Source organism: Gallus gallus, chromosome 1 (genome assembly GCF_016699485.2).
Source record: "Gallus gallus isolate bGalGal1 chromosome 1, bGalGal1.mat.broiler.GRCg7b, whole genome shotgun sequence".
NCBI classification, from domain to species: Eukaryota; Metazoa; Chordata; class Aves; order Galliformes; family Phasianidae; genus Gallus; species Gallus gallus.
The window spans coordinates 46,810,987-46,833,166 of NC_052532.1; the positions used below are offsets into that span (position 1 = coordinate 46,810,987).

Here is a 22,180-nt window from a genome sequence, read left to right on the forward strand (position 1 = left end):
GCTTTGAAGAAAATTGTGAATTGTCATAACATAAGTTACTGATATGTAACTACTGTGCTCAGGCCGAAGGAACCATGAAACTAGAGAAGATACTATACAATGGCTTATGATTAGGCCTTGAATCAGCAATGCACACATTTCAAATGATTTATTTAACAGAAGAATGACTCATCCAACAGGAATCTTCTTAGAGGTTAGTTTATATGATCTTCTGAATTGTGTACCTCCTGACTGAAGCAATGGCTTTTCCATAAAAAAATAAAAACAACAAAGAAAAAGAACAAGCCTGCTGCAGTATGACATCTCCATTGCACTAAGAACACATGACATCTGTAGTGCCACAATCCCTCATAGCTCTATGCTTTGCTGTTGCCTTAGTGGCATCTGCTCAAGTTAAAACAACCTCTGAGCATCTCTGTTTTTCCCTCATCCCTGTCTTTTCCTTCCCACCTCCTCTCCTCCCCCTGTTTTTTTGTTTTCGTTTTGAAGAATGGGAAACATATGCGACTAAGCCACTTAGGATGCTTTGCCGTATCCTCGTTCATTTGCTGAGTGTCAGCTCTCCCGCTTGTATGTAGGTGTCAGGTTTTCTAAATGACATATTAATACATGTAATTAAAGAGATAACAGCTCGGGGAAAAATCTTAATAAAAAGTATCCCAAATTCCAAATTATGGAAAAAAGCTCGATAAAGAGACTGTTACCGAAGACAAGAAATAATCCTCTTAATCTTACATTGTTGCAACACACTTGATTATTTCTGTTTAATGCATTATTCATAAAAGTTACAGAAACAGTACTTATGTTTCAATATATGCCAATTTATAATGACACATATAATCTCTGCTTAATGACTATTGGCTTTTTATGTTACTTTAAGCATTTTATTTCTTTTGTTCTCAAATTGGTAACTTTTACCCTCAGGAAAGATTTTGGGGACAATGACAATTGTAACAAAACCAGGCATTTAGATATCCACAGATAGAGCTGTAATACACCCATTGATGTTGTAGTGTCAACACTGTAGTTTAAAAAGCAGAAAGAATTAAACCTTGCAAGGTCTTTAAATCATTTTTATGCCAAATCATGAGCCACTCAGTAACCACATGAAGTTATATGCTGTGTGAAAAGAGATCTGCTATGCTGCAACTTTTCCTAGGTCACCTGAGGTTGGCATAGGACTTTGAGTTTTAGAGCTTATTTTAGTGTTTAATTTTAAACCAAGTGAAGTTTGGAAACATACTCATTTTAACTTTTGTTTTGAATAAAATAAGGTGTGCCCGAAATAAATCTTGCAGATGGAAATTAGCAGTGAAATAAGTTTTCCCCTAGCTTCTACAGGATTGCCCTCTCTGACCTCTTTCCAAAATTAGACGTTTCCAATGCATGCATTTTCTGTTTCCTAGGGTCAAAACTCCAGCAGACCAATAGACTCAGTCACTAGAAATTATAAGGCTATGAATCAGTTTGCTGTGCTTGGTATGCTCTTCCGGCACTGAGAATGTAAAATTGTTTTTCTAAAAATTCTCTCTCAGTTTGTCAAAAGCAATCTCCACAGCTTCAGAAAAAGCAGGGAAGGTGAAAGTCAGTTCTGCTTCTGCCAAGACAATACCATTGAGAGACCAAGCTTTGATTAGCAGTCTTCTCTTTACTTGCCTACTTTATGTTAGACAATTCCTCTCCTCACAGAAATTATCCAGCAGTTAGGGTTAGCTGTGATACATGAGAAATTTCTCAAAGCCTGCTTTGTCTATGCAGCAATTTCTTTCTGGCCTCACTTGCAAAGAAATGGTGTCACGTCAAAGTGGTGTCATGCCAAACTTCAAGGTGCCACTGAAATAGCTTTAGAGGAATGAGGTCAGAGCCTCTTTGTCACCTGAAGCTTTGCCTGCTTTAACTCAGGATACAAATTCTTAGCTTGGTGGCATAAAGTAGAAGGATGAGCAGCCATGAGAGTTGAGTTTTCAAGCACATAACTGCCAGCTATTTTTGTCATTTAAAAGTACGCATTTATTGCTAAGTGGTGCCCAGCTCTGCCAACTATAAGTTTGCACAGAAGCAGTACAAGTCTGAATAGGATCTCACCTTAGTGCTAATCTGTTTTGGGTCTCGAAAGAATTGAGTACAGCACGCTGTGGACAAGGCTGATAACAATGCCCCTGGGAAGGCTGCAGGCTATTACCTGGTTTTTACAGAAAGGAAAGGCAGTGCAAATTTTGAATGGAAGAGAAAGCATTCTACCACTTTGAGAAAACACACAGGACTGTGGCATTATTTATCTCGGTCAACTGCAACTGTTACACTACTAGGCCTAAGTTCCAGTGGGACTGGTCTAGATCCACCTAATACTATTTGCCCAAATTCTTTCAAGTTTCCTTCTTACATAAGAATAGATGCACTGTGCAAAGAGGTACTGGAGGCTTCTTTTGTTCTCTTGATCTACTTTTTTTTTTTAAACCTAAAGACATTGAAGTTATGTCCCTTACGCTGTAGAGATTTAAGAGCTGAAAACAGCTTTATCCAAGTTGGAGCTAATAGCATTACAATGTCCTGATTTATGTTCGGCACATCAGAGAACATAAAGGAAATGAAGGTTGCAGAAGCTCCATTTTGACTTAATGGAAGAAAAAAAGAGCTGACAGGAATCCCTGGCCCCTCTGCTCTGGCAAATACTTTAGACTTGACATAATATGTATTTCAGCTTGGTTTTTATTTCATGCCATCTTCTAGCCCTGGCTGTGTCTTCCAAACTGTAGCAGAAGATCACAAATCTGCTTTCATTCTTTCACTTAAAACCTTCCACTTTAAAAACTGCCTGTTTTGTCAAGTTTGAAGGATACTGGGTTAGATGTACAGTGCGGTCTGAATGCACAGCAACACAAAGCAGTTACACACATTATTAACCTGATGGGGCAGCCGAGCTGTCTGATTTACTCTCCATATTACTTGGTGCATTTTAGTCACTTAACAGGAAAAAAAAAATTATATTCACATGCCAGCATCAGTGTGGTTTGCACTTTCTTGCTGTCTTAGATGAGAGAAGAGAAATCCATGCATTATATTTTTCCCATTTTCAAAGATTTTACATTTTACTTCGGCTAAGCAATAACCCATGGTTCAATCCATCACTGAGTTCTCCAATCTCCCAATTTCTGTCTTAAAAATAAATTAAATAAATAAATTAAAAAGAAAAGAAAAAAAAAAGCTGGATCTATTTTGGAATATAAGAAAGAAAGCACAGAGGCCTTGCCACAGCACACAGGAAGATGAACACAATATGGAACAACAACTGTTACGAAGCTGCAGTAGTTCAGGGAGTCAGATGGGAAGTACCAGGAAAATAGCCATTGGTGAGACACTGACATTTGGAAAGCACACCCAAGGCTCATGTTTCTTATAATGGCTGGCCCTGGATAAAACCTTGCTTATTGACACATTTTCATACTTTTATTTCTTACCAAAAATTATATTGAAGAAATATACATATTTTCTGCATGTTTAAGGAACTGCACGGGGAAGAATACGGTAAAGGATTTTGTGGAGGCCCTTTGCCAAATGTTTGTTGTCATGAGTTTGCCTTTTAACATCAGAAGGCTGGACACAATGTTCTGCAACTGAGCCATTAAAGGTGCTTCACTCAACCTCCAGACAGAGTTTCTGGAGAGTGACAGTAAGATTACATCAATTGTGGAGAGAAGAGAAAAAAAGAAAGAAAGCACACAGTGCAAATCTGTGCCCCTCTATGGTCCGGTGCTCTAACAGAGCCAACCTCATAAGTATTCCTATCTGTGAGGAAGAAAAGCTGATATTCAGTGATTGCACATACCTTATTTGTTGCATCAATAAATTTGACTCCTTTGTACGAGACAGACAGGACAATGGTTGGCACTTTCTTCATTTGTTCCGTAGACTTCTGGAACAAAAATGAAGATGCTGTTGGAGTTGTAATGCACTGAAAAAACAGCACTCTTTCTCTTCTTCTTCTAACAAAATGCTTCAGTTAAACAAAAGGTACTTATTCAAATATTTGTCTTTTTCTTGAGCTGACTGATCTCTGGGCTTTTGAAATAGCTGTCTTGTAGTTGTGAAACTAAAAAGAGCCCTGCAGTTTGTTGCAAGGATGATAGAAACTCTGCTTTCCCCCAGCATGATGCAAAGAGAATGAAGTTTGCCACACTTAAAATGACCAGTCACGTAACCGGGGATTTCCCAAAACACACACATTTAAAACATCCATCTGATGTGCCCCATTCACCCCCGCCTCTCTTCTCTTCCTCCTGTCCTTCCCAGCTGGAAAAACTAACAGTGCATTTTGTGGAACTACTTCTTTGCTGCAATTAGTTGTTACTTAGGAATATTTCACTCTCTCCCTCACCTTCTTGCAGCTATATTTGTGACATGAGATATGCGTGCAGCCCTCCAGGCCTGCCAGTCAACCTGTCAGCCCGATGCAGAATCTTGTAAAGCCTAACCATCCGCACTTCCTCCAACGTGATTGTTACTGCGATCAGCTTTACACATGAATTAACACAGAGCCTTATTCTGCATTCCCTCAGTGGCCAGGTTCTCTTACCTACAGTTCACGTCTTTGTATAAAGCTGTTTTTCTTCTATGCATGCCTTCAACGTGAGGCACACAGCTAAGCTATTTCCTGGCAAACAGATTGGGCATATATTTGGGATATATTTAAATTCTCTGCAGAAAACCTGTTGATTAGTTTATGGATTAAGTTTTCTAAAGAAAGAAAAGGAAAAACAAACATCATGTAGTTTAGAGATGGTCTGAATTCTTTTAAGGTGGAAGCAATTATAGAGAGGACTATTCTATACAAATCTATTATAGATAAAAAAATGTAGATAAAGTTCAGCAAACGCTCACTCGTGGTAATATCTACGAGTGATCACAGAAAGCAATTGAACATTTTCTTGAGGAAAGCCTAACTTCAGATAATTAAATCTAAAGAAATATGACAAAAGACACAGAATGAGGGTGCAACCATGTAGAAAGGTGTAGAATTGCCACCCCAAAAGTTTACAAGAGAAGCTGAACATGAGCAGCAGCAGCAGCAGCGGTTTTGTATTTTTCAAGAGAAATTTAACAGCAAAGATTTAAACTTGAAAACGCAGACTGTATCTGAAAAAAAAATCTGTCTGAAGAATAGGTGATGGGAACACCAGAGGGAAAACAAATAAAGCTTAAAAGGAAAAAAAAACAACTGCAAGTAAGTTTCTTTTTCTGATCTCATTCCTGCTCAAATCAAATGCGGCTCCTTTTTTGCCAACATAACATTCAAAGCTACAGAGCCAACCAAGTTCTACAATTAGGTCGTGTGCAGTGAAGGCAAGAACCTCCAATTATGCGTCAGAAAGATCCCCTCCCATACATGCAATGGAGAGGACTGTCGTACCGTTCAGTATCAGACAACAAGAGACTCAAGACGATGCCGTGTGTCAATTTATCCTGGAGAAGGCTTCTTTTACCCAGAAGCCTGGATGCTTCTCAAAAGTGAATTTGTAGATGATAAAACATGTTGAAAAATCTAACAAAGTCTGAAGAAAGACGCTAATCTGATTCGCGTTTTTCTGAATGCAAAACAGAACTGTCTCTGCCAAAATGAGAGTGAGCACATACCTGCGTGTCTCTATAATACATCTCAAATGACTCTTTTCATAAAATACAATTTCGATGCACACAAAGCCCGACAGTGACTGCACAGAAACTGCAGTACATACACCCATCAGAATAACAAGCAATATACCCCATATACGCTTATATCCAGGCAAAACATTCACAAATACGACAACTTCACTTTCATCATCTGGCAACCCAGCAATCAACCAACTTTTGTCCTTTCTTTCTATTCCGACAGCTACATTCAAGAGCTCTTTGTCTCTCATTTTGATTATTGTAATTACCTCCTTCCTCGCCTCCTTAGCAGCAAAATTCCTCCCCTCCTCCCATACATTACACAAATATGGCTACTGAGTTCACTTTAGCTTTTTGGTCTAACTTGCACTATCTGCCACTTGCCATAAAGGTGAAGTTTCCTGTTGGCAACGTTGCACCAGCCATCTGAGAGTCCTCTTTCATCTAGACCAGTGGTTTGTACTTTAATCATCTTCCTTATGTGCCTCACATTTAGTGGGATTTGTCTTGAGCAGACCTGATCTTTCATATTTAAGGAAGACTGTCAATGCCAGAAGATGGTACCTGCGTGAAATAGCTCATTAAGATACTTTTAATCTGCATATGCCAAGTTAGGAAATGAATCGGATACTGATGGACATTTGCAATTCATTAAGCCAAATCGTCTCAGCTGGTAAGGAGCAGTGGACATCCCTTATCAATTTGCAAACCAAAATAACTGCAGGATTCATTCATGCAGAGGTGTTCTGGAAGACAGAAGCCCAGCACAGAAACATGATTTTGGGAAACAACTCTACACATGGATATGCCTGTCGCAACAGAGTTGGGCAGTGGAATAATACCCTTGGTAAGGGATCGTACTATCATGAAATACACACTATTCCCCCTGCTCCTCTCCCAGTGACAGATGAACTGAAGTCCACCATAAAATTACTATTTCTGAGCAGTTTCCAGTCTTCAATAGTTTTGAGTTGCCATGGTGAGCTCATATTATTTGTTTGTCGTTCATTTCTTCTTCAGTGGAGGGGGTGGCTGCCAGGATGTGCAATGTGAGTTTTCAGAGATACAATACAAATACTACTTGCTCAGGCACTGTAACTGCTTTGGCTCTAGAATCTAGGGTGTTGACAGTCATCCCAGAGCTTTTATGGTCAGACGTTTCGCACCTCTGTGCAGGCCAAGTGGGCATCTCTGCTGGTGCCTGTGACTAGAATCTGAGAAGGTGGGACACAGGCAGCAGTACTTCCTTTTCTCACGCTTTTCAGGTTCTAACCACCACTGTTGAGGACATGATGAGATGACAAAATATTTTTGTCCATCTGGTGCCTCTATGGGAAGCATATGAACCTGAGCCAAAGGTATAGGACCCACAGTTGAAGACTGGCACAGGATGTCATGTGTATATTGGCATATGGTCTAATGCTCCAAGGCATGTTCATATCATGGTAGCAGGACTGGATTTTATCTCAAGTAGAAATAATTATAGTGACAGGACCCTGTCTTTGGGCAAGTGCTCACTAGCCTGTAACTGGTCAGAGTTATAATGAACTCTGTGGTTTGTGACTGTAACTTTGGCTCTTTATTTTAATAAACAACTTTAGGATAATCAACTGGATGAACAGTGAACATATTCTAGGCTCACTGCCATTGCCTGTCTGTGCCATTGCCAGATGATCTGTTGGTCATAAGGACAGATGTGCATGTCCTGTCTCCTCAAGTGCACTGCAGTGAGGAGTCTTAATACAGCAAGTCTGCATGCCACAGAGTGAGATTTGGTCTCACTTCTGAAATACCTCCTAAGGGGCAGGTAGATGCTGATGTAGAAGTACTCCATACAGAGCACAAGAACCATAAAGCAGGTCTGACTGCAGACACGGGAAGATGGAGAAAAACACTGCCATCCTAAATCTAATGTGACATTTGTTCAGCTTCCTTAGACTCCCCAAAAGAGACAGTCTCTTTTTCTTCAGAATAAAGACAGTCAGTCAGTAATAGAAATCTCTCCTTTATTTTGATGCATGGCTGCTGTGTGCAGCTTCCTTGGATAATAGACTTTTCTGAAGAATAAGAATACCCATTTCTTCCAAAGAAAAAGAAGAAAGAGTAGTCCCAGTATAGGAATAAATAAGGTATCTATGGACGACAACATGCTATGTTGCTGGAAGTTGGTGGGAGCACCAGCCACATTGCTGGCGTGCCTGACTTTCTAAATGAGCTGCTGTTTTTCTCTAGCTGACTTCTATAAAAAGATTGCTTCCTGCAAGTGAACTTATAGCCAGTCCATCAGAAATAGCCACCAGAGCCAGCAGTGGGTTCACACAATTCAATAAGTGCCCTCCTCCACCCAGCATTCCAAATGGAGACCTCCTTCAGTAGAAGGAAGAGGACAGCACCTTCTGCGTATCTGTCTGTTTAGCACAGTGATTATTTATACAGTAAGGGCTGGGATTTAAGATCCTCTGAGTCAGTATCTGAACCCACTGCTGCCATTACGCAGCACGTTGCCAAACCTCTGCCTAGCCTTAGACAGAGCTGCATCCAGTTCCTTCTTTAAGAACACTCATAAAGGGATACAAGAGCAGGGGGACAAAGGGAAAGATAGCAAGCTCAGCTCTGAAGGTGTTTTAAGGAAAAGGAAAAAAAAAAAGAGTAGCCTGGGGTTCTTCTTGTTGTTTCCAAACCTGTTTATGAATTTTCCTTAGTTGCATTGAAAAAAAAAAACAACCAAAACCAATACTCACAAGTGGGCTCTAAATAGATTTCTATAGTACTACAAATTGTCCTAAGTGAGTGAAGCATTTCCTCTCATCTTTTGATTTTGAGCTAAAGGCTGTGCAGAACTGCCAGATGTTTATTTAGAATACAAACTAAAGTCCAGATAATTGAATTTGAAATCCACCCAGCCATTGTACCCATCAAATCAAATTAGCCAATGATGACTTAAGAGGAGAGGGCTTTTTTTCTGCGAATAAAGGAATACAAACTAGCTGTTTCCTTTTAAAAAGAAAACAGGCACATGCAAAACACAGAATCCTAAAGGGCCTTTAATCCTTTCAAGATGGGATTATACTGCAATACCTTGTTCTGTGCAGAACTGAGAGCATTAATCTATCACTTCTGAATATTCCTGCAGTGTACAAAACATGGCATCTCTGTGCACATACACAGACACAAAGGAGCTGAAGAAGAAATTAAGATGCACATGTAGAATGGTGTTCAAATTAAGGTGCTTGCACATCCACTTGATATACTGTAGCATACTGCGTAACCCAGCCTACTCTCAAAATGCTTCCACCTCATCTATTTATTTCCTGCCAGAAGGTATCTGGGTACACTGATTCTTCTACTTTGCCACCTTGACCACTTTCATGTACTTATACATGCATAGAAGTACATTTATAGCTGGATTACTCAGCTTTCGCATGCTGACCAAAATTAAACCATGTTCATCTATAGCTTTTATTGCATACATGATTATATTTGATCTTGCAAATACGCAGAGGAAAGACAGAATTCAACTATGCTGAATTACTAACAACGTAATAGGCAAATTGTATGCAAGTTTATGAGCCTGTAAAGCCTTAAGATTTCTCTTGGCTTTTTACTTTTGCAAATGAATCTGCTAGTTCTGTCCTATACTGCCTTTTAATAGCTATCTGAAGACTACAGCTGGCAATGTTCCTGTTCAACTACGTACTGGAATCCACTTCATTCAACACCTTCCCATACTGGTAGCAGCTACTAATTCCAAATGGCATCAAACTGCACATTTCAAAACATGTATTGGTACCACCTACTATCATACCTGAAAGTAATGGCTTTAACATTATGAAGCCTTGTTAAACATTTGTTTTTGAGTGAATCACGTTGACAATACCATGTATGAGATGAAACAAAAAGGCAAAATTCACTTTTGACTGAGTAGTTTTAAAGCTCATTTTGAAAATGCATTCTGCCTTCTAACAAATATTTACTAACTTCTCACAGTCCAAAAGGCTTAAAAATGCATCACTGACATAATGTAATACCTCTTGAAATACGATAGCATCTGTAATCCCCATGGTACAAGACTGTTTACTTCTCTACAATTAGTGGATGCCTCCAAGCTACATCATTAATGTGAATATTGCACAAGGGATGCACCTGCAACTCATCTGCTTGAGAATGAGATCTCCTTGTTTCTGCAGTATCTGTACATATTCATCTGCTGCTGACAGGGCAGTGTGTCCCTCCTGCACCTTGGATTCTTGTCAGAGATCAAGGACATACAGTCCTCTGAACAACACGGAATGGAGTGATGTGGGTATGCAGAAGGACTGAATGGCCTGAGGACTTCACACCGCTTCTTTTTTTCCCTTTTGAGTGATATGCGTGCAGCTGTTTCACTGCAGGCTCTGCCAAGCTAGAGATAGAGAGCTACATGCCCTAAGAGCACAGCAATCAGAGAATCCACCAGGTCTCAAATGCGGTATTTGCTCCTGATGTGGTATTTGCCTCCCTAGTATCACTGGAAGCCTATGAAGGGTAGTAGTTCTAGGGGAGAAATCAGGACTGAGAAGTAGAAAGGGATTAGTAGAAATAAGCAGACAGTCATCTGCATCCAACTTCTTTATGTAGGAAGGAGTAAGGAAGGAATGCTCCAGACCCCATCTCACTTTTCTGCTAGCATATAAAGAGGCAACTCTGCTTCATCTTCCTCTCCAGAGATAAGGGAAACAGGTTTTGTGACAATTCCAACTTTGACTTTTTGGTCGTAAGTCAGCAAGATATTTAAACACAGGCTTTTTGAATAGAATTACATCACTAGTTCCCCAGAGCTTTGACTTGAAATTTAAGAACCTCTTTTTTAATAAAAAAACATTCTAAGAAAAATATGTTCAGGAAAGTGTCAGGATCCAAGAACAGATTCCCAGTTCCCAGCTGCTGCAGTAAATATCTGATTGGTTCAGATTGCAATCTGTGTACCCAAAATGAGTGATTTAACATCAGCTCAAGGAAAGAGTCTACCCTGTTGCCTCACTTGTGCCAGTAAGCAGAAAACCATGCTCTTTTTACAGAGTCAAGGAATAGAACCGAATTGCTCAGGTTGGAAAAGACCTTAAAGACCTTAAAGATCTTCGTGTCCAAGCACAACCTAACCATACCATCCTAACTCTAACAGCCCTCCACTACATCATGTCCCTGAGCACCACATCCAAACGGTTTTTAAACACTTTCAGGGATGGTGACTCAACCACCTCCCTGGGGAGCCCATTCCAGTGCTTAACAACCCTCTCTGTAAAGAAGTTTTTCCTGATATCCAACCTAAACTTACCCTGGCGCAACTTGAGGCCATTTCCTCTCACCCTGTCACCAGTGAGAAGAGACCAACCCTGCTCTCACTGTAAGCACCTTTCACATCTTGGAAGGGAGCAATAAGGTCTCCCCTCAGCCTCCTTTTCCCCAGACTAAACAGCCCCAGTTCCTTCAGTTTCTCCTCATAGGGCATATTCTCCAAGCCCTTCACAAGCCTTGTTGCCCTTCTTTGGACCTGCTCCAGCACCCTAATGTCCTTTCTGTACTGAGGTGCCCAAATCTGAACACGGAACTCAAGGTGAGACCTCACCAATGCTGAGTAAAGGGCCAGGATGACTTCCCTAGTCCTGCTCACCACACTGTTCCTGATACAAGCCAGGATGCCATTGGCCTTCTTGGCCACCTGGGCACACTGCTGGCTCATATTCAGCCAACTGTCCAACAGTACACCAAGGTCCCTTTCCACGAGGCAGCTTTCCAGCCACTCCTCCCCAAGCCTGTAGGGTTTCCTGGGGTTGTTGTGACCAAAATGCAGGACCCGACACTTGGCCCTATTGAAACTCACACAGTTTGCCTCGGCCCATCTATCCAGTCTATCCAGGTCCCTCTGTAGTGCCTTTCTCCCCTCAGGCAGATCAACACTCCCTCCCAACTTGGTGTTGTCTGAATTCAGATGTATAAACGCCTGATGGAGTCTACTGTAGAAAGCAAGTCTCTTCCCAGCTGCCATTAAACTTTATTCCTTTTCTTTATTTTGATGTAAACACATTTTATTCTCTCTTCCTGTTCCTATGGTGATTTGAAGTGAAGGTGGTAATTGGACTGCAAACACAGCTTGTAATATTTTCCATTCCATGTTGAGAAAGATGAAAGCCCCTAATTTCTTGAAGGCATCTCTGAAATAACATTAATATGTCTGTCCTGGTCAGGACAGTGAGATTTAATCTCCAAGTAGCAAAGGTCAATTTACAGCAGGTGAGAAAGGGAGATAAGGAGACAGTACTGTTGACTGCAAAGGGAGTCTGTGAAAGAAAATAGCTGGAAACAAATAGGAAACCATAAAATACAAATCCATTCTTGGAGCACAAATATGTGATTGGAACAGTAAAGTATAATCCCTCTAATAGGCACAGTTCTTGCCAAATATCCGTAATTCTGGATGGCTGCAAGGGTCTGCCATTGGGGTGGGAACAAAAAGCACATATAACCCTACTCTCTTGTTGAACTCTGTCTAATACATCAGCATGATGTTTCACCAACAAATCCATCACCTGCCCTGCTGGAGCACAATGATGGGAAGCACAACGGATGGGTGTATGGCCAAGACAAGTTTTATATATTCTGCTCAAAAATCATTATTGAGCAGACTCCAGAAAGATTAAAAATTTCTTGGGAAGGACCCCAACAAGATTCAAGGTTCAAGTAATATAGTCCTCCCCCAACTTGTTTCAGATTTCAGCAAAAAGTTCAGCATGCTATAGTTTTGAAATAAATGGAAAAAGAAAACAAATACAAAAATTGAAAATGTGCTCTATCACATTAATACATCCTTGCATATAACCTGACTGATGAATAAGGTTATACAGAAGAGACTGGACAAGTGGACAGAATTAGGTACCTGAGATGCAGTCACATAATGTATCTAGCTTTTCAGTTCTTTTTAGTACATGAAATGTCCCTTTCAGTACATTTAAAGTAAAACGTAACTGTGAAAGAAGACACATTTTCAATGAAATCTCAGCAGTACTTAATAATGAACATTACAGTAAAGTTCAGAATGGCTCAGGACAACCTGCACTCCCAATTCAGAGACAACAACATACAGAATATATCCACAGGGAGAAAGTTTTGGAAAGAACAGATGTTTTTATCATGGGTATACTTTTCCTAAGATAATAATCTGTTCTCATTAAGTCAATGTTTTTTGCTTCTGATTTGAATAGGAACATGATAAAAAGGACTACCTAAAAAGGATAGATGAAGTCCTGATTTAGAATTGTTTCATTCAAATCTCATTGCAATAAAAAAAATAAAAATCACTCAAACTGGAAAATATTCTCTCAGCATAACGGTTTCAAAATAGAATATAAAAAAATATACGTAAGTAATACAGTGATGATGCTTATGTAAGTGCCCTGTATTGCTTTATAAACTGTTAGTTTAACTCCATCATTTTTATGGGGGGAAAAAAAAAACAACAAAAAAATCACCTTTAAATTAAACTAGTTTTCAAACAGTTTTTCAGGTACATAATTTAAATTTGCCAAGCTCTTAGCATATTTAAAAACAAATCTTAAAAAGGCTATAAATTATTTAGAGTGACTTTTTTGATGTTTAGCTTCCTAGTTCAGTCACATAACTTACTGAAGATGTCATATGCTGCTATGGTGTCAAATTCTGCCCTAAGATCTGCATCCTAAAAAACTGAAGTGCTGTGTTAGACAGTTTGAAAACTGAGTTGGAAGATGATATACTTGCAGACTCAGTTAGTCTCCCAGAACAAGTGTATGTGACTATAGATCTCCACTGTGTCAAGTTATTGTTTTAATAAGTTTAAGGCCAGGTAAAGAATGATTAGCACATAATTAGCCAAGAAACAACAGATCTTCAGGCAATCTAGTAAATATGAATTACTGTCAGCCTTTAGGTTACATGGCTTGTACAGTAATCTGAGCACTGTAGGTATGTAACCAATAGAAAATGGCTGTCTGACTGCATAAATATTACATGTCTTCTAGCTTTATAATTAATCCAAATGCTATATCTAGTGCTCAGAGGCGTCTTGCTTCAAAGGCTTATGATCCATATAATAAAGGATTTTACTCATTCAACTACATAATTTTACATCATCGGCAGACCAACAAACAATTAATTAATTATGCCAGACCACGATATGCTTGCCATCTCTATAACTGTGAGCATTTTTACTCCAAATACAATTGGGAATGCAGTTGGTCTGGTGCTGTTTTCAGTTCCTGGCAGCAGTATGTTTGTCGGAGAGCGTCTGAGCCTCATAGTCATTTCCTAGAAACCAAAATCAGGCCAAAGAGCCACAGTATAACATATTCTTACAAGACTGAAGGAAGCCAAGCTACTTTTCCACTAATAGATCAAACTTTATTGGTATCCTTTTCATACTTCAACCAAAACAACAGCAATTCATAATACATGAGAATAGTAATGTAGGTACAGGCATCTGCATGAGGTAGACATCACGTCATATAACGCAAAAAACAATGACTTTGGAAATGTTAATACACTTACTAGCACATATTTGATGTAGTAAATTCAATCTCTATTATCATATATGATCTACAAATCAGTTCTGTTTATTAGGCACACTTAAAACGTGTGACAAGTACTCTGAAACAGTCTCAAAGATTCAAGAAAAAATACAGGACTTAACGTATGCATTTGCTTTTCTTAGATCACAGGCAAAATAAAATCTACCTTCACATTTTGCTATTACTCCAACAGGCTTCCTACTAAATGCCAGTGGCAGAGGAAACAAATACATAAAATAATACTGTGAGACCAAAAAAGATACCATACAAGTAATCAGTAGCCAACATGATTTAATACTATATGGATTAAAGAAGGAAGTAGATTCAATAACTTACCCTCATCTTTGCACATGCATCCTGTGTTGATTCTGTGCCTCTTAACTCTTTTACCAGCATAGAACCTAAATACTAAAATAAAAATCCATTAAACTTTACACATCTAAAATTTTAGAACAGACAAACATAAGCAGAAATGCATTAAAAATGTCTCAAAAACCACAGTGGTATCAGACAGTTCAATGTTGTGTGGCTTTACCCTGCAGTTCTCTGACAGATCACTTAAAATGGTGCTAATCAACCTATGAAACAGGAATGCACAGCATCAGTAGTGCTAAATCAGCCAGAGCCCTTGGAAACAGCACCTGAAATATTCTAGCTTATCACCTCCACAACTCAAGCAACAATCAAACATCACAGGTTCCACCCAAAAAACGCCATTTGATTACAAAATGGAGAATCTGCTTTCTTTTTGCTGTCATCTGCCAAACTCGTATTGCTCTGTGTACAATCACGGATGTGAAGGGCAGCAGAGATGCTGACCTCTTTGTACTCAATTTGTAACTACTTTATGGGCAAACAGAGCTTGATGTCAGTAAACAGAAAATAGATCTGAGATGAAAACTAGCACAGTGTGATGTGCTGGTGTGGGCAGCTTCCACACCCTGGCAGCAGGCCGTGCTCCACTGGAGCTGTTGCTCTGGGAACTCAGTACCTCTCTCCACTAAGAGTGAACTGCACTGCTCCCTGGGCATGGAGCTGGCTACATCCTCCCTGCCAGCTGGTGGAGAGTGGTCTTGTTACTGCTAACAGGGTTTCACAAGGGTGTTTTCTCCTATATACACCACAGGTGTGCACATTCATTTATGTGTACGTGCCTGTATAGCTCTGTGAACAAGGGATGATTCTGATTCTGTGTTTCTATATTTCACATGTAGATTTGTCTTAATTAATGAAAGAGGAAGAGGACAGCAAGTCAGGAAAGGAAGGCAAGAGACCGGCACAGATGAACTAGGATCTGCTGGTCAAAATGAAGAGCAATAAGAAAATGCACAGGAAGTGGAAACAGGGACAGATACCATGGGAATAGTTTAAGGAAGCTGCTAGGCTTCCTTAAGGATGTGTAAGGATGGGGGTCAGGAAAAGCCAAGGCCCAGCTTGAACTAAACTTGGCGAGGGATACCAAGAAGAACAAGAAAGGCTTCTACAAGTACCTGAAAAGGAAAGTCCAGGAGGGTGTACTCTCTCTAGTGAATGACACAGGTGAGCTGGTAACAACGGACAAGGAGACGGCTAAGGTAATTAATTTTTTTTGCCTTGGTCTTCTCTGGTAACTGCTTGTCACACAACCATCATGTTTGCTTTGGTAGGAGGGGACAGGGGAAGCAACATCCCTCCCACTGTAAGTGAAGATCAGGTTCATGACCACCTGAGGAACATGAACATTCACAAGTCAATGGGTCCCAATGAGATGCATCCCAAAGTCCTGATAGAATTAACTGAGGTAGTTACCAAGCCACAGACAATGATATTTGAAAAGTAATGGCAGTGAGCTGTGGTGACTGGAAAAAAATGCAACATCACACTCATTTTTAAGATGGGTAAAAAAGGATGACCCCAGGGACCACCGACCTGTAAGTCTCACCTCTGTGTTGGGAAAATCATGGAGCAGATCTTCCCAGAAGCTAAGCTAAGGCACATGGAAGGCAGTAAAGTGATACGGGAAAATTAGCATGGGCAAATCCTGCATGATCAGCCTAGTGGCCTTTTATGATGGTGTAACTGCATCGATAAACAAGGGAAGAGCCACTGATGTCATCTATCTTGACTTCAGTGAGGCCTCTGACATGGTACCCCACAACATCTTTCTCGCCAAATCGTAAAGATATGGATTTGATGGGTAGACTGTTCAATGGACGAAGAACTGGCTGCACGATCTAGTCCAGAGAGTAGTGATCAATGGCTCAATGTCTGGATGGAGATCAGTGATGAGTGCTGTCCCACAGTGCTGGGACCGATACACTTTAATATCTTCATAAGTGGCACTGACAGTGGAGTCGAGTGCACCCTCAGCAAGTTTGCTGATGACACCAAGCTGTGAGGTGCAGTCAACATACCAGAGGGATGGGATGCCACATAGAGGGAGCTGGACAGGCTTGAGCAGTGAGCCCAGGTGAACCCCTTGAAGTTCAACAAATCCAAATGCAAGGTCTTGCACCTGGGACAAGGCAATACCCACTACCAATACAAGCCACAGGATGAAAGGATTGAGTGCAGCCCTGCTGAAAAAGACCTTGGGGGTACTGGTGGATGGCAGGCTGGACGTGAACCAGCAATGTACCCTTGCAGCCCAGAAAGCCAACCATATCCTGGGCTGCACCAAAAGAAGCGCAGCCAGCAGGTCAAGGGAGGTGACCCTGCCCCTCTACTCTTCTAGTGAGGCCTCACCAGGAGTACTGCGTCCAGGTGTGGAGTCCTCAGTACAGGAGAGACAGTCCTGTTGGAGCACGTCCAGAGAAGGGCAAAAAAAATGCCCCAAGGGATGGAACATCTCCAGTATGAAGACAGGCTGAGAGAGCTGGGGCTGTTCAGCCTGGAGAAGAAAAGGCTCTGGGAGACCTGACAGTGGCCTTTTGGTATCTAAAGGAGAACTATGGAAAAGAAGGGGACAAACTCTTGAGCAGGGTCTGTGGAGATAGAACAGGGGAAAGGATAGATTTAGATTGGATATAAGGAAAAGGTCTTTTACAGTGAGGGTGGTGAGGCACTGGAACAGGTTGCCCAGAGATGTGGTGGATGTTTTGTCCCTGGAGACTTTCAAGGTGAGGCTGGATCAGGCCCTGAGCAACCTGATCTAGCTATGGATGTACCTATTCATTGCAGGGGAGTTGGACTAGATGACCTTTAAAGGTCCCTTCCAGCTCTAAGGAGTCTAAGAATCTATGACAGCAGGCTTTTCTTCTCCCCAGGCACACAGATGTCTCTGCATTCCCACTGCACTGCAATGCCATGGCTTCTCTCAAGTCTTCCATCCTAAGTAAGCAACACAGGAGCTGGAGATGTCACATCGCTGCTGAGAAAGGAATAGGTGAGCTCCAGGAAGACAGCAAATATCAAAGGCAGGAGCCCACTTCATTCTGTTACATTGATTTCCCCTAGAAATACCCTAAGGCTGTTTAAGTTAAAAGGCAGCATGGGATATGGTTTAATGATGGGACTCGGTAGTTCAGGTTGACTGTTAGACTTGATGATCTTTAGGGGGTCTTTTCTAATCTAAGTGCTTCTACCATTCTATAATCTAACCAAACCAGAGGGTGAACCAGCTTCACATTAAACAAAAAACTGATCAAAAATAACTTGTTACAGCTGAAAGCAATTTGGAACAGAACAGAAAATCTACTGGTTTGACCCTCTGGTCTCTTGACCTAGACCGAGATATTTTCTTTAAAGTCTTTAGTTAACACTGTATACTGCAGCAATCTCTGACCCACAAGAAAATCTGTTAATATTTCAATGTCAACAGTAGCCAAGATGGTGACTAGTGAACACCACTTTACAGAGCGTTATAACCGTAAGAGCGAGCAACAACCCTGCTACTACATAAGGACAGGCAGAAAGGAACAAATAAAGGACATTCCTAAAGGACTGCAGTTGTGAAAGGTTTGTAAGCCCAGCAGCTGTGAGTCCAGCTGGGGCCTTGACGGTGACATGAACAGAGCTTTGGGCATTAACTTGATGGGATGGCTTCATATCACAGATGAGCAACCAATTTAAAACAAGTTCAGAAATTAGAAATTTACACAAAAGCCTATTAAGTTGAAATGTATCTTTTTCTGGACCCTTTGCTGTCTGATCTTTGGAATCCTCTGACCTTTTCTGGGAAGAATTCAGTTCAATTCAACTTTTTAAATTTATTTTTTAATAGGCTATGGCACAACAATTTGGGATTGCTTAAAAAACTTTAAAGCTACTGGCTGGGCAAGCATCAGGGAAAAAAAACAAAACCAGTGCTTTTGAGCTCATGGCATAATAAGAGGAAGGAAGAGAAGAGCTGGGCAGCTCTGGTCCCATCTGCACAATGGCAAAAATCTTCAGCTGCAAGCAATCAAAAGTGCTTCCCAGAGTGGACTGATGAACAGACAAACAAATCACAAAGGTACTTTACAATTTAGTTGTCAGAAGAATCTGAAATTCTGTGACAGAATTTTGCTTTCCTTTCTGAAATGTTCCTTCTCAAAGACACAGAGCATGTGGGAGCAATGTAGAGGTTGTCAGCTCAACTGAGTGATATCACATACAATGAAAGCTGCCACCGTTACTAACTTCCAGTGCAGGGTTTTACTCTATAAGGCTCAGGTCATTACAGCTGGACGCTTGGAGCTAAGACGGTGTATTGATGCATGGTCATTAGGAAAGAAAGATGTCTCCTTCATCACCGCTATGTTGGATATTGTGATAGTACTTCTTTTCTGCTAATCTCAACTTCCTTTCTTCAATGACTCATATGCCCTTCAACCTAGTGCAAAGATTACATCCAATCATGAATTTATCGGATCAAGTAATGAGATAAGAGCTACTCTTCAGGTGAACTTATTCAATAACTATGAAAATTATTAAAAAAAAATAGAAGTCACTAAGCTTCCTTTTCAATTTGACAAGCTGCACAGGAAGAGAACAAGCCTAAGAACATGACTTGCTGGGCAAGGTGAGAGGTTCCAGTTACTGACCATGGACAGTTACTGCATTAATGGCAATTTCTACCCCACGGAGGCCAAATGGAAGATATAGACGTGCTTTAGTTAGTCTGCAGCACCCTTCTGCCCCTCCTCAGAGAGATCCAGGCTGTGTGTCACTTGTGCTTACCTAGTCCCTAATTTATATATGTCTGGATATGCTTTAAAACAGTTTCAGTAGCCCCAGCTGTCCCCAGAAATGCCCGACTGTTTGGCAAAGAGAACATTATTCTAAAAATAACTGTGGATCCAAGTCCCTTCAAGTGAAGAGGATCTAAAACCCATAGCCAGGACAAATGGTTAGCTCCTAACTATTACGCTAAAAGCACTAAAAGTACTGAGCCCTTCTCCTTTTTGAAATGTCTGCTTACTTCATTAGATGCCCACCTCTCAAGAGAATGCAGTGTTGTAGATCACAAGTGAATGGAAGACCCCCTAAGCAACTTTACTGGTGCTTTCCAGCAAAGCCAAAAAGAGAAACATAACCGTTTAAATAGGTTGGCTGTGGAACATCTTGAGATCTGCAGAAGCACGAGCCCCATCCCATTAACACTGCAAACTCAAGGTTTTGGAAACACGTTTTTCATTTAAAAAACAGAAATAAAAACAAAATCCTGATACATCTTTTTGTACTTCAGAAGACCTTTTCCTCTTTCACAAGCATGTGTAACAGCCAGAGAACACTCATCATCTTTAACTGTGAAGACAAGCTCTCTTTCTCCAGAGATGGGAAGTGGGAATGAGTTACAGCTATTGGGACATAAAAATAAATACTCCCTGCCCTTAAGGAATTGACTGCTATTGTTACTTCAAGCCATCATCAATTTATGTGATGTTTGAATGTGCATTCATCCCATGGATGGAAATCGCTGCTTCAAGGACCATGACCTCCATCTTCTCCAGCTCCAATTCCCAAAAATAAGTGTATAAAATTCAGGCAAGGCAGTAGTTATTTTAAACAACGTACACTGACCATTAAGGTAGATATAAGGATCCCAATGTTACGTTGTTTTACTATTTGTCATATAAACACTAGGCAGGCATTTGTGAAGGAAGAGGAGTAGGAGTGTTTGCTCTCACTGTCACTTCTACAACACTTAGACACTTATTGATAGTGTTATTTCTCTATCACTATTGCTATGTTATTTCTCTATCACTATTGGCTGCCATATATATCACCAAATTCATAGCGAAATGTACTGTGCATGCTTGTTTCTTATTCATTACAATTACAGTATTTCAGAGGAAGTATTCTGTCTCATTAAAAGTGACTGATAAAACATTGTAAATGAAAAAAAAGGTTATCAAAATCTAAGATTTACTCCAAATCAAACCACTAAATTTATACTTACAAATGCTTTATAATCACATGACTGGAAGATGAGCTTCTCTGGATGATGTTGCCAATATTGTACAGGTGTTGATGCTGTGGCTTCATTTGGAGGTCGTAAGGTAATTGAAGGCTCTCCCCAGTCTCCTGTCTGAAAATCACAGTTGTTCAAGATATAAAAAAAGTTGCAGTTAAATTCACTATAAAGTAGCTCTCTGTTGTTGTGATCAATTAACACTGAAGTATTTTATCCATATAGAGACATGTAGAAATTGAGTTCACTTATTTTAGTTACAGCATTTTTCATAATTTAATTTATAACTCAAACTCACTTACTGGGGTGTTTAATGATAATTAAATCTATTTACATTTAGAATAAAATCTTCCTTCAAAATAACTGTTTACAATATATGCATGAGGATGAGAGCACTTGAAAAAAATAATCAGGTGCACAAAAGTGCCATTCATAAATTCTGCTCTGTGTTTTACAAGTAAAATTCTTCCATTATCCAGCATATATAACTGATAACTAACTTTCCTCAATGGCTAAATAACAGACTTTCCTTTTATCTGCAGATGTAGTATATACTCCTCAGACACGAGTCATTCTTTAATCTCTTTATGAATATTTACTTTGATCACCTTCTCGATGTCTCATTGTAGAGTTACTAACACTGCCCTTTCACTCGCATCGCTCTCACTGAGATATGCGATTGCCTTCTTGGAGTTGGGTTGGACTGCAGTTTGTTGCCAAAACCTTTTGTAAATCACTCTTCCTTCCAAAATGAGCCAACCCAGGCAGCTGGACAGGAATTCCGACAGCACAGTAGTGCTGGTCTGGGCCTCACCCGCCACTGCATATTTCAGACATGGCTTTACTGGACCTGGACTGTCATTTGGGCTCTCTGAATCCTTTGAGGCTACTTCCATGTATGACCCCATAGATGTCAGCTTCCTCCTCTTCCCAACACCTCTTATCTCTGCCACCAGCCCCACACCTCCCTCCTTTGCCCGGTCTGGTCTGTCTCAGAATTCCTCCCTCTTCTCCCTCTATATTTTGTGCACCTGATCCTTCTTCCTCCCTTTCTTCTCTCTCTATTTTACCTTCTTCAAGATGATTAGTTCAGGTTGGATTATCCTACTTCTTTCTTCACCTGCACATATATCTGTATATTTTCTGTGCATGCAATATTGTTAAAATGTGTGTTGAAACTGATATCATCATTTCACACAGATTATGGCTAAAGTTAAGACTTTTATATCAAGAAATTGTTCAAGCATCAAAACGTGAGAAAAATCTTACTGAAGACATTCGAAAGTCTGGCAAATCATCACATCCTACTAATTAGATCAGGACAGAGTAAACAAAACAAATACATCATTTTCATGTGTCACAAAATAATGAAATGACACACATTTGCACAACTCCGCAATGAAAAGCAAGAGATAAATCTGGAAACATCAACATTACCCTGCCAATATGGTAACTTCAAGCAAGTGAACATCATAAAACAAGTTGAACTTACTTGATGTTGACACTATTAGTACATCCACAAATTCTACAGCATTGCAATTTCTTTTTTCCCTAGTTAAGTTGTCTATTTGCTACGGGCTAT

At 40.3% G+C, this 22,180-nt stretch overlaps 1 protein-coding gene across 11 annotated transcripts in view; it reads right to left on the bottom strand.

Annotated features, from left to right (window-relative positions):
- Positions 1 to 22,180, bottom strand: part of ANKS1B (ankyrin repeat and sterile alpha motif domain containing 1B) — a 412,583-nt gene that overhangs the window by 9,428 nt on the left and 380,975 nt on the right. For 7 of the 11 annotated variants that reach the window (XM_025148302.3, XM_015284725.4, XM_025148297.3 and 4 more), the window contains 3 exons: positions 20,587 to 20,715; positions 14,562 to 14,633; positions 3,827 to 3,913 (listed from right to left, as the gene is read on the bottom strand). In XM_025148302.3, the coding sequence (XP_025004070.1) occupies positions 3,827 to 3,913; positions 14,562 to 14,633; positions 20,587 to 20,715 (288 nt within the window). Of the gene's footprint in view, positions 1 to 3,826; positions 3,914 to 9,979; positions 9,992 to 14,561; positions 14,634 to 20,586; positions 20,716 to 22,180 lie in introns of all 11 variants that reach the window. The other 4 variants (XM_040696043.2, XM_040696039.2, XM_040696033.2 and 1 more) reach the window with 2 other exon arrangements.